Source organism: Monodon monoceros, unplaced genomic scaffold, assembly GCF_005190385.1.
Source record: "Monodon monoceros isolate NGI ecotype Baffin Bay Population unplaced genomic scaffold, NGI_Narwhal_1 Contig736_ctg1, whole genome shotgun sequence".
NCBI lineage: Eukaryota > Metazoa > Chordata > Mammalia > Artiodactyla > Monodontidae > Monodon > Monodon monoceros.
Window position 1 is genome coordinate 1 of NW_021702957.1, and position 13,645 is coordinate 13,645.

A 13,645-nucleotide genomic window follows, 5' to 3' on the forward strand; every position below is an offset into this window, starting at 1 on the left:
GGATGAAGCATCATGAAGCATCACCTGGCAGGTCACTGGCCATCCAGTTTCACCCACTTTTTCAAGGCAGGCAGAGCACAGCCAAGGCGCAGGTGTGGACAACACAGGTTCCTGGAGCACCAGGCCGGGAAACTTCCAGGGTTCCTTTCTTGTTGCCACTCTCTGTCCTGTGGATCTCCACAGGATCAGTGGATCCCAAACAAAATTGAGGAAAGGGCATTGAGTAGAAGTGGGAGGTCAGAGCCAGGGCTAGTGTGAGACTCAGAAACAGAAGGGGGTGTGGGCCAGGGTGATCACGGGGTCGGCAGGATGCCCAGAGGCAGCAACAGACACAGCGTTAGGCTGAAGTAGCCTGCTGAGTCTATATGAGAAGCCTGATTGATTTTAGCAATGACCCAATCCTTGTAGAAACTCACTTCTGTAAAAACTCCTGGATACCCTCTGCGACCACAGCCAATGCCCCAGCTCACTATCCCCACCTGGGCCCATGAGTCATTAAGTTGACAGACCGGGGGACCCCCAGAATCTCCCTAGAGAAAGAGAAAGAAACAAACACAGTGATGGAAGAGAATCAACATCATAACAGGCTCAATGCACTGCAAGACGCTGGGAAATTGGAATGCATGGGGCTCCCCTAAGGCTCCACTAAGGCTCTACCAGCCCTAGGTTTCCATGAATCTGAGATGTGAGAGTTGAAAAAATTTTACAAACAAAATTTGTATATGTCATCAATAAATTGTATACAAAAAATTGAATAGTCTCAAAGAAAATGTATGTACTCTGAGATATGAATAATGAATAAAGTCCTTACTTGTATACATTTCCTGTCACTTGATGTTTATTATTGGTATTTCATGCCTGAATCTCCCCTCCTCCCCTGTCTCCCTCTAGGCAGCATCAAATCCTCTCTACTGAAGGATCAGGTCAGGCCAGACTGGCAGAGCCTTGGTGGCTTGTCCCCTTTAATCCTCTTAACTTGAAGACAGGTGAATGGAGGTGCTGCCACATAACGTAGGTCATACTGCTTGTGGATGAGGAACATCTGGGAGGACAACCAAAATGCAGAGGCAACAAAGGGCCCATGAACTGACCTGGCAGGCATCCTTTCCTGTGGGGCTGGTACCACAGATAGCCCCCTTCTTGACCATGTCAAATCGACTTTCCATCTTTTCTTTGAGCACCTCATTACATCTCTCATAGTGAAGAACGCTTAGCTCAGCCTCCTGAAGCGGTAGTGTAGATGCTTGTGATGGTTCTGTAGAGAGAATTTAGGAGTAGGTGGATCTGCCTAGTGGGACAAAACAGGAGCCCCTGGTACCCACTCTGGGTCTCAATACAGTGTGTTCACATACAGATGCCCTCTTAGGGTAGTGGATATTGTCCCCATTTGACACTAGAGGAAATGAAGCCCAGAGTTGACATGGTGAGAGGAAGTGGTAAGAATCAAAACCAAGACAGGTAAAGAAGAACAGATTAGGACAGGAAGAGGCAACCTGAGAAGTCAAAACCAAGTGTCTGTCCCTCTGAGTATCATTAGTAACAGTGACAGATGTCCTGTACATCAGAAAAGCATCTTTAGTTTAGAGCGGGATCAGAATCTCAGACAGGCAATGCCCCAAAGGTACCAAATCCAGCCTTGCCCCAGGGACAGGAGGCCCCACAGTTTTCATCCAGAGGAGTTCTCTGGCCTCTTCTCACTCACAGAAAGCTCCCTATCCACCGAGGCAGGTACTTTCAGTTTGGGACAGCTCAGATTGGCAGACAAATCAACACCTCCTGAGTTTAAATCCACCCTAGAGAGAACCCACTTTGCTTGTCACTCAAGCCCCCAGGTCCTGACATACTAATAAATTTGTAAAACCATCAAATTACTCCCACCAGCATCTTCTCCACCCTCCTCCCTTACCCACTTGCTAGAAAATTGCCTCCCTGTCTCTCCCTTTAGCTTGTAGGCCAACACCAGGGCACCAGGCAGCCCCTTCCCTGGCCCGAGTTTGCTGCCATCTTGCTTCACAGTCTCACCTCTTTCACCTAGTTTTCCCCAGCCAGTCACCCAGCACTCTGTACCAGCTTGGACCATGAAAGCCTTTTCAGGGAGGCACACAGGTTGGATGTTCGAGGAGAAATTCACAGGGAAGGCAAGCAGAGCAAGGGCAATGTCATTTTCCACTGTTCCAATAGGATTAAAGTATTTGTGGATAACGATGTCTCGGACTGGGACCTTGATTGCCATTTTGGAGGTATGCATCAAGCGTATGTCTCCCATCTTCACTGTGTATTCCACATGGCTGCAGAGAGATCTTCGAGGCTCTACACTCCCCTTCCACATCTTCTAGGTTCTTCCCAGCCTGGTCCTATCTCCAAAGCCACTTATCGGTCACTTCCCTCCCTCCCTCCCGAACACATCCCTTCCTGGACCCCTGGCCACTCTATCCAGTGATTCTCAACGTTTGGTCCCCAGATGAGCAGCATCAACATCAGCTGGGAGCTTGTCAGAGATGCAAATTCTCAGGTCCCACTCCTGACCTACTGAATCAGAAACTCTGCGGTTGGGGACAGGCAATTATTGTTTTAACAAGCTCTGCGGGTGTTCCCATGCTCATTAAAGTTTGAGACCACTGAGCAAGCCAAATTGGTCAGCTACAATCTATTCCCCATAAATATTCCCTCTTGTAAGTCTCTGCCCACACACTGTTTCCCAACTTGCATCTCTCCCCGCTTCTTGCCACTTGGCTTGAAGGCTACTCAGCACAGGGTTAAAAAAAAGTAGTTTTGAACTTGATTTTGCATTTTGACTTTCCAGGCTACCAAGGGCCCTAACATCACCTACTTCTGACTGTACCCTGAAGAGCTATAGTCAGGGACTGTGACCCTCTTTTTCAGATGAGGAAGAGGAAGCTCAGGAAGAGGTCAGGACTGGCTCCAGGTCACACAGCCTGACCAAGAGCCCAAGCCTGGAACCCCGAAAACTCACCCAAATATGCAGTGGGCTGCGGTCAGCACCCACCAACTGGCAATGAGGGAGCCTCCGCATATGTGTTTATCATTGATCTGCAGGCTGACTTGCCAAGGCCACTTCCTTCTGGGGCCGGCCTTCCGCCAACTACCCTTGAAGTCCAATGGCCACGTACTAGAGCAGGTCAATGAAGGGAGAGGACTGAAAGTAAAGCCGCTGACGCCACCACGACCAGAGCCAGATAATCCTCAGAAGTCTCAGAACCCTCAGAGCAATGCCATGTCCCCTCCGACCCCCAGGGCAGGTCTGTATCCCCTAAGACTCCTCAGAGAATGATCATGTCCTCTCAGATCTCAAGGACAGGGTTGGGTCCACTCAGACCCCCCCAGGGAAAATTCGTGTCCCCCTGAGAGCCTCCTCCCCCAGGGCAGGGGCCCATGCCCCTCAGACCAGGCCAGTTCTCTGCCGCAGGGCTTGGCCCGGAAACATCACCTGAAGGAAAGAGCTGCGGTCGTTTGGTCCCTCCTGGTGCTGGTGTATGTGGAGGTGTCAGAGCCTTGTAAGAATCAGAGTCACCTAGGGTAAACGCCACCAAATCGGGGGCTGCCGCAGTCATACGGGATTCCGTGGCCCCCGAAGTTCCCGGAAGCCCTCGAGGAGGCAGCTTCCACGGGCGTGCCCTGGCGTCCTCGCGGCCGCCCCGCGAGATGGGTGGAGAGCCTGAGGTCAGCGCCGACCAGCCCTGCGCCCCTCCCCGCCCGCCCGGGCCTCACTGAGCCGAGGTTGAAGGACCAGGAGCCAGACCAGGAGGCCCAGGGATCCGCCGCCGCTGCGGAGGACGCCCAGGGACGCCATGGTACCTCTGGTCGCCTCCGCGCTCTGCAGCGCCCCCTCGCGGCGGCTCCGCACCTGCCCTCCTGTTGGCGGGAAACAGGGCTGGGCGGGGAAACTGGTCCCCGGCGCCAGCGGGGTCATCTGAGATTCAGGGCCTGGACCGGACGGGGCCTCGGAGTCGTGACTCAGGCGACTCCTTTCTCTTCCCAGCTCTGCGTGGACTCATTAACGGTGTGCCTCCCAGGCGCTCAGCGTCCCCTGGCCTAGGTTGCTGGCCACAGAGAGTGGCAGCCGCGCCACCGCCGCACAGAGATGTACCCGGAACTCCCTGTGGGGCTGCATCAGGCCTTTACCGGCGTTTCCCTCCCCTTCTTGTTGGCAGTAAAAATTTTAATTCCTCAATATAAATGTTGCGCTGAACGTTACTAACCACTGAGTTAGAAATGATACCGGTATCTTTTAAAAAGTCAACATCCACGTGAAAAGAGCCATTAGTGGAATGCAAATTAAAACCACAGTGAAATATCACCACACATCTAACAGGCTAGCTAAAATTTAAAAATAATGACAACACCAATACTGACACGGATGCAGAGATATTGGATCACTCATACACCGTGGTAGGAATATAAAATATTACAACCACTTTGGAAAACGGATCAACAGTTTCTTATAAAACAAAACATACAATTACTATATGACTCAGTAATTGTACTCCTGGGCATTTATCCCAGAGAAATAAAGATTTATGTACACACACACACGCACAAACACACACACACACAAATACTTTTACAAATGTTTACAGTGGCTAAATTCATGATAGCCAACATTTGGAAACAACCTTGTAGTAGACAGAATAATGGCTTCCCAAAGAAATCCACATTCTGATCCCTGGAACCTGTGAATATATTACCTTACATCACAAAAAAGAATGTGATAAAATTTTTTAATCTTGAGAAAAGGAGACTAACCTAGATGACATACATAAAAGTGGCCACAATGTTTTGCAGTTTCTCCGTCAAGAGACAAAGTCAGACTGTGATATAAGCAGCCATGTCACTAGGTCTATATGACCTGGCAAATCCTATGGTGCTAGAGTTTGCTGTGGTGAATTAAAATGCTGTAAGGAGTCTGCTATGTCCTACTCAGAGAGTCACAGTATAGATCCCTACAGTTCTGGAGCACGACCTTACTCTCTGCTGCAAAGAAACTGTATATCCTTTGAAAAGCAACTCCTGCCACACTACTGAATCCTAAAAAGAAACTAAATGCCAGACCATGGGACATTAAATGACTAAGAGACCAGCACCTCCTATCATAAGATGGAAATTTAGCCAAATTCACTAAGTCGTAAACTCAGTTGGAAAAAGCAATTCATGACTCACTGGAAGTGATACATTTGGGATTGGATCATGGCAGTCTTGAAGACACAAGTAAGGTGTGCAGAGAAAAGGCCTAGACCCCCATGTCACTTATTTGTATTGAATTGAAACAATTCTCCATCAGTTCACACCCATAGCCTGATACGGTGTATCCTATGACCAACGGATGGAAGAAGAAAAAACCTGGGCCTGGTTCACAGATGGGCTCAAGTAGACTACTGTTGCACTAGTTATTCAGGGGTTATATATACACACTCAGGGGTTATATATACACATTTATATTCTATATATAGCTAGCATTGCCTGCCTATAATGCCTTTGTTGACACCACCATCAGCGGACTCATGCAAGTTCTGACTTACCATCATGGAATCCTGAGTAGCATCACCTTAGACATAAGGACCTGATTTTTGGTCAGGAAGGTGCAAAGTAGGTACATGATTAAAAGACCCACCGGAACTATCATGAACTTCATTATACAGAAGCTAGAGGCTTTATCACATATGGGAATGGCCTCTGTATTAGTTTTCTCTGCTTTGTAACAAATAATCACAAATTCAGTGGCTTAAAAGAAACAGACGTTTATTATCTCACAGTTCCTGTGGGCCAGGAGTCCAGGTACAGCTTACCTGGGTCTTCTGTAAGGCTGCCATCAAGGTGTCAGCCAGGGCTGGGTTCTCATCCACCAGGAGACTCGACTAGAGAAGAGTTTGCTTCCAAGCTCAATCAGTTGTTGCCTGAATTCGTTTCCTTTGGCTGTAGGACTCATGGCAGCTTGCTTCTTCAAAGCTAGCAAGGAGAGGAAGACACATAGAGTGAGTCTTCCAGCCAGACAGAGTCTTACATATTGTAGCATAATGACAAGGGTGATATCCCACTCCTGGAATCAATCAGTCCAGATTCACTTTTCAAATGTCCTTGATGGAGAAGTAAAAATTATTAATTTTATTGAGTACTGACCCTTTAATCCACATTTAAGATTTTGTGTAATGAAATGACAATTATGCACAAAGCACTGCTGCTGTATAAAGAAGTTGGATGTTAACTCAAGCAAGCTGTACAATTGTTTGAGTTGTGAGCTGAATTAGCTGCTTTTATCATGGGACATCATTTTTACTTAAAAAGAGTGACTAATAAACTGAGGTTACTTAGACGCATATTTGGCAGACATATTCTCAAAAATAAAGTTAGAGTCTGCAACTTTGAAGAAAACAACTGACAGTACTTGTTGGCAATGATAAAATTTGAGCTTAGAGGTGAGAATTTGAATTTTGGAAAATTTATATTTGCTACCATGAGCTCAACAGCTTTCCGATAATTAAATACTTTTCTGACAACAGTAGTGGTATCATGAGTGAATGTGATTTTCTGATGTTGTGTAATGAAATGTGTCAACATTTGGAAACTCTGCATAACTAAGTGAACCAATATTTTTCAATGATTTACAAAACTATGCATAGCTTCAAAAGATCCATTTGGAGTGAAAGGTAGACCAATGGATTTTAATGTAATAAGTACAAAAAGTTCAAAAAGTTTCATATTCCACATTGCAAAAAACTACCACTTGTCAAGTTTTGGTGTATTATAAAATGATTTTTTTAAATCCTCAATTACTTGAAAAGTTTATTAAAATACTCCTCCCTTTTCCAGCTGTATATCTGTGTGAGACTAGGTTTTTTCATATACTTCAACCAGAAAAATACATTTTGGAAGAGAATGATAACCCAGCTGTCTTCTGTTAAGTAAGCCTTTACCCTAGGGTTACCTCAGCCTTAATACTAAGGTGTGAGCCTTGCAGGGTCTCTACTGATAACCTGAGTAGACAGTGAAGACCCTCCCCTCTGGATGGATGAAACTGGAATGTTTCCTAGTGCCTTGTGGGCTCTGAGGCTGGTTCACCTTATAGTTCCCTGGCAGATGTTCTTTGTTCTTTTGCCTAGCCTCCTGGAAATTTAACCTACGTGTGTACAGATCAGTATTCAGCCAAAGACTAAAGGGGATTGTTCTGCAGGTTTCTGGAGTTCTTTCTCTGCATATCTCCATCCTACCCAGCAGGGATTGGCAAACCTTCTCTGTAAAGAGACAAACAGTAAATATTTTAGGCTTTGCAGGTCACACATGGACTCTGCCACATATTCTTTTTTTAAAACTTTTTAAAAGTGTGTAAATCTGGGCTTCCCTGGTGGTGCAGTGGTTGAGAGTCTGCCTGCCGATGCAGGGGACACGAGTTCGTGCCCTGGTCCGGGAAGATCCCACATGCCGCAGAGCGGCTGGGCCCGTGAGCCATGGCCACTGAGCCTGTGCGTCTGGAGCCTGTGCTCCGCAACAGGAAAGGCCACAACAGTGAGAGGCCCACGTACCGGAAAAAAAAAAAAAGGGTGTAAATCATCCTTAGGTCAGTACAAAAACAGGCTATGTCTGGAACTGGCCCACAAACCATAGTTTACCAACACTTCTCTACAGTATTCTGACCTGCAAACTCCAGATACCTAGCCTTCCTGAATGCCAATCTCTTGTCTCCTTAACTTCGTGATACCATCATGTTCTGTTTGGGTTTCTCTCCCTGTGCCATCTGAAAATTGCCTCTGCTTAGGAATCCAGGACAGTTACAGGGTTTGTCTCACTTGATTCCTTCTCTCCAGGATCACTGTGCTAATGCTGCCTATTGTCCTGATGTCTGAAAAATCGTTTCTTTTACTCCATCTAGTTTTCTAGCTGTTTATAATGGGAAGTCAAACTCCACACTGGATATTTCTTCATTGCCCTACAATATAACTTTGAGTTTCTTTTTTTAAATAGATAACAGAAAGCTTAGACTGATCTCTAGGTCTCTTGGTGCCCTGAAACGGTCACCTCAGTTTTTTGTTTTTTTAAAAAAAATGCTTAATTCAAAGCCTGGGGTTAGCCCAGGTTTTGACAAATTCCTAAAAAATCTGGTAATGGAGTTGGAATCTGACTCCTTGGTGACTCCCTCCTCTTCCTATCTTGCTTGCTCTGGGAATCCTGACTTCTTAGAGAGGCAGTCACTTAGAAATGTAGGGAAGGAAAAAGGTTGGAGAGTTTGGGAGTCTTCATCCTCTCCTCATTACTACTCTGGCTACTTAAGACATAAGTGCTTGGTAGTTTGAGTTGAAAATTCTCTCTGCTTTGCAACTGGAAACATGCAGGGAGGTAAAAAGTGTCTGAAAAGTTAAGGCAGCTTTTAAAGCTCATACTGTTGTTGACCTACGGGAGGAATCTTAAAGGCCATCGAATGAAGACACAGCGCCTGCATCAAAGAAGTCACAAAGGACTAATGTGTGGAGAGGGACAGTTCCCCACCAGCATTAAGAAAGTCCAAAATTGTTCTCCTAACTGGGAAGATTGCTTACCAGTCTAAATTGAGAGAGGTACCTCATTGGGCCTTTAAAGTGATCAAGAATTCTGATCTGAAAGGAGAAACTATTAAATACCTGCTGAGGATGTTAGATATAGGAGGGTTAAGAGTGTAGCTGAGAGAAACGCTAACTCTTAACAATTCCAGTCTTTCAAAAAAGTAGAACAACTGGTTTTCTATACATACTCATGGTATATTTTCACTTTTGATTAGGAGTCCTCTGTTTCAATGTGTGTCTTTTGAATTACCTGTGTCTTCTGAGTTATGACCTTCGATGTCAACAATTCATGTGTAAATATGTTCATTTGTATTTTTTAGTTTATAATGCCAATTTTCAAAGTAGTTTTACCAAATTACACTCCCACTATCAGTGTGACTCTTTCTATTATCCCCATTCTTCTCAACAGTTATTCCCACAGTTATTAGCTTTTCCCACATGATGGGCATAAAGTTATATCTTTTTATGGTTTTAATTTGCATTTCCCTGAAGTCGAGTATATTTTCATATCTTTACTTATCATTTGTGCCTTCTTTCTATAAAATGTTTGTTCATAACATCTACTCAATTTTACATTTGAGCTGCTTTTAAAGTATTTTTTGTTCAGTTTTTTTATGTATACTAATCCTTTGTTGGTAATGTGTGTTTCAAATATCATTTCACAATCATGATTTGTCTTTTCACTTTATTGTACTCTTTCAGGTCTGGCTTCTTTCACTCAACATAATGTTTTTGAATTCATTCATGTTCCTGTGTATAACAGCAGTTTATTCTTTTTGATTGCCAAGTAGTATTTCAGTGGCTATCATTTATCTGCTGACAGACATTTGAGTTGTTTCTAGATTCAAGCTATTATGGATAAAGATGCTATGAACATTCATATATAAGTCTTTGAGTAGCCATTGTTGCTACTTTCTTCCAGTCTGTGGCTTTTATTTTCATCTTCTTAACAGTGTCTTTCAAAGAACAGAAGATTTTCATTTTGATATAACCTTTTTTTTTTTCTTGTATGGTTCATGCCTTTTGCATCCTATATAAAGAATCTTTGCCTACTCAAGGGTCACGAAGATTTTTCTTTTAAGTTTTTTACATTTAGTTCTATAATCCATTTTGAGTTATTTTTTCTACATAATACAAAGTAAGGATTGAGTCACTTTATTTTATTTTTGTATACAAATGTCCCATTGTTCCAGCATCATTTACTAAAAAGACTATCCTATCTCCAGTTGAATTATCTTGGCACCTTTGTTAACACCAACTGGCCATATACATGTGGATCTATTTCTGGACTCTCTATCCTGTTCCACTGATCTATATGTCTGCCCTTATGCCAATACCACACTGTCTTGATTGCTATACCTTTATACTAAGTCTTGACATCCAGTAGTTCTTTATTTCAGTTATTCTAGGTCCTTTGCTTTTCCATACATATTTTAGAATCAGCTTGTCAATTTTTACAAAAAAAGCTCCAGATTGAAAAACATGAACAAATTTGGAGGTATAACATTACCAAATTTCAAGACTAACTACAAAGCTATAATAACTAGGACACTGTGAAGTTGACATAAGAATATACAAATAGATAAGGAACTGAATAGAGTCCAGAAAGATGCACATATATACTGCCAATTAATTTTTACCAAAGTACCAATGCAAATCAATGTGAAAATAAATGTATTTTCAACAAACGGAACTGGATAAAAATTAAAGATAGAGAAAACTACACCTTGTTCCCTATCTCACTCTGCGCCCCAAAATCTGTAGGCCATAGACCTAAATGTAAAAGCTAAAATTATAAGGCTCATAGGAGAAAAAATAGAAGAAAAATTTTTGCAACCTCAAGTTAAAAAGTGAAAAAAGCACATCACAGACTTAGGACTCTAATCAGAATCTATGAAGACTACTTACAACCCAGCAATAAAAAGACAAGCATCTTGATTTAAAATGAGCAAAAGAATTGAAAAGATGATTCACAAAAGAAGATATACATATGGGCATTAGTATATGAAAAGGTGCTCGATACCATTAGTTACAGGGAAATGCAAAATTAAAACCTCGGGGAGATACCATTTCATACCTATTAGAACTGGGAATCCCCGTCAACTACCGATGAGGATGTGGATCAAGTGGAAGTCTCATTTATTGCTAGCAGGAGTATAAAATGGTACAACTAATTTGGAAAACTTTGGAAATTTCTAATAAAGTTAACCATACATCTACTCTATGAACCAGCAGTTCCGCTCCTAGGTTTATTCCCAATAGAAGCAAAAGCATATAGGCACAATAAGTCCTGTACTAGAATGTTTATCAGCAGCTTTATTCATAATAACCCCAAACGAGAAACAACCCAAATGTCCATCAACAGGAGAATAAACAAACTGTGGAAAATTCACATAATGGGTAACTATTCTGCAATAAAAAGGAATGAACTGATGATACACATGACAACATGGATGAATCTCAAAAACAATACGTGGAATTCGATGAAGGCAGTCAAAAGGTACGAACTTCCAGTTATAAGATAAATAAGTGAGCTCCCCTGGTGGCGCAGTGGTTAAGAATCCGCCTGCCAATGCATGGGACAGCAGTTCGAGCCCTGGTCCGGAAAGATTCCACATGCCGTGGAGCAACTAAGCCCATGTGCCACAACTACTGAGCCTGCACTCTAGAACCCACAAGCCACAACTACTGAACCCACATGCCACAACTACTGAAGCTCACGTGCCTAGAGCCCATGCTCCAAGACAAGAGAAGCCACCTCAATGAGAAGCCTGCGTACCTCAACGAAGAGTAGCCCCCGCTCGCCACAACTAGAGAAAGCCCGCGTGCAGCAACAAAGACCCAACACAGCCAAAATAAATAAATAAATGAATAAAATAAATACATTTTTGAAAAAAGATAAATAAGTACTAGGGATGTAATGTACAACATGATATGTATAATTAACACTGTTGTATGCTATATATGAAAGTTGTTGAGAGCTAATCGTAAGAGTTCTCACAAAGAAAACTATTTTGCTATTTCTTTAATTTTGTGTTTATATGAGATGATGGATGTTCACTAAACTTACTGTGGTAATCATTTCATGATGTATATAGGTCAAATCATTATGCTGTATCCCTTAAACTTATACAGTGCTATATGTCAATTATATCTCAATAAAACTGAAAGAAAAAAGAAGACAAAAACTTCCCCTACCTATGTGGAAGGTAGACCCAAAGGAACACTTACTGTATGATTCCATTAATGTGAGATGCAATAACCTGCAAATCTAATCTGACAGTAAACAGAACAAACGTTGCCTCTGGGAGGGGATGATAGAAGGGAATATAAGGGAACATCCTGGATTGATGGAAATGTTCTCTATCATGATTTGGGTGATGTTAGCATGGGTATACATTTGTTAAAACTCATAAAATTGTACAGTGCAATGTGTGCATTGTACTATGAATAAATTATACCTCAATAAAGAAAATAATATAGAAATGCATTGAGATAATAGTCATTCATCAACATAAACTTTTAACCTTACCAATTTTAAAATATGAATACACGGGCTTTCCTGGTGGTGCAGTGGTTGAGAGTCCACCTGCCGATGCAGGGGACACGGGTTCATGCCCCAGTCCGGGAAGATCCCACATGCCACGGAGCGGCTAGGCCCATGGCTGCTGAGCCTGTGCGTCCGGAGCCTGTGCTCCGCAATGGGAGAGGCCACAGCAGTGAGAAGCCCGTGTACCGCAAAAATAGATAAATAAATAAATAAATAAATATGAATAGAGAAGGAAGCAATGGCATACAGCAAAGTAGGAATAAAGAAGAATTTAGTCTAAATAAGAAATGACTTTAAAAACTTATATTCCTAACAATCCAGAAATAAAGCTCCAGATAATGTCAACTGAATTAGTTAGATTGAGGTTTTTCTGTGAGCAAGTGAGACTGAAGGTGATGGTGGCTTAATTAAAAGAGAAGTTTATTTCTCTCTTGCATAAAGAGCTGTGATGGCAGCCCTATAAATTCCAAGGAGTCAAGCTCCTTCTGAATTTCTGTTCCATACCCTTAACATGTTCCTCCTGTCCCAAGATAGCTGCGCAAGCTCCAGTCACCATGTATACATTCTAGCCAGGAGAGAAGAATGTGATGAAGGGCTTGTTCTCCTTTTAAGGATATTTTCCAAAATTCATACCCAACATTTCTGTTTATACTTCATTGGCCAGAACTTATTGCCAAACTTAGATAAGTGGGAAGGTTGGAAACGTACTCTTTATTCTGATCCACTATATGCCCAGAAGGAAGGGGATGAAAGGTGCCACAAGAGAGGATTATCAAGCTTTATCCCAGTCCACTTTTTTATTCACCTAACTATTCACTTGCACCTCTTCCCATATGCAAAATGCGCTAATCCTCTCCTAAAAAAAGGCAACCTCAAACTTTCACGAGAGAAATCAAGGAAAAGTGAAGTGCTCTGCATCATGACAAAGAGCTAATTTGGGACGATATGGTAATGAAGGAAATAAGCCAGCACAGACACAGTAAGCACCCCAACCTGTCCCCTCCCTAAGTCTCAGTGCCGTTCTCCATAGCCTGGCCAAGGCAGTCTAGTGCTCAAGACTCTATTTACCAAGAAGGGGAGCGGCAGAAACACACAGAAAAAGGGCTTGATGTTTGGGCCCAATGCCCTGACCCCTCTCTTGCTTCCAGTCTCTCTCACTTCCTCCTTCCCAGATGCATTGGCTAGCAAACTCATCCACAAAGTTCCCTGCAGAGATGCTAATGGCTATGAGGAACACAGCAGCAGGACCCAGCTGCTAAAGCTACCTGTCAACTCACATCACATCACATCACTCCAGGGTTTAAAAAGGATCACAAACACTTTCCTAAGCTAAATGTAAGTTCTCTTCAGTGATCCCAGACCAGTAGAGAACACACACACCAGAACACACACACGACTCTTCAAACATTTATTCAGTTGACATCAGAAATCTCTGCACTCCTTGACGCCTCAACACAACTTGGAGTGAGCCTGGATGTGGCCGCTGGAGCACTGGGAAAGGGGTTCCTAGACTGAGTTGCCCCAGCAGGGCTTGTGTGGCAGAGGC

At 43.1% G+C, this 13,645-nt stretch overlaps 1 protein-coding gene across 1 annotated transcript; it reads right to left on the reverse strand.

The window, feature by feature from the left end:
- Positions 1-293: 293 nt before the first annotated feature.
- LOC114891272 (serine protease 44-like) lies at positions 294-3,931 on the reverse strand. Its single transcript, XM_029215474.1, is given in 6 exon segments — positions 294-530; positions 1,092-1,255; positions 2,032-2,288; positions 2,975-3,083; positions 3,086-3,130; positions 3,730-3,931. Coding segments are annotated over 6 exon segments (1,014 nt in total).
- Positions 3,932-13,645: the final 9,714 nt, after the last annotated feature.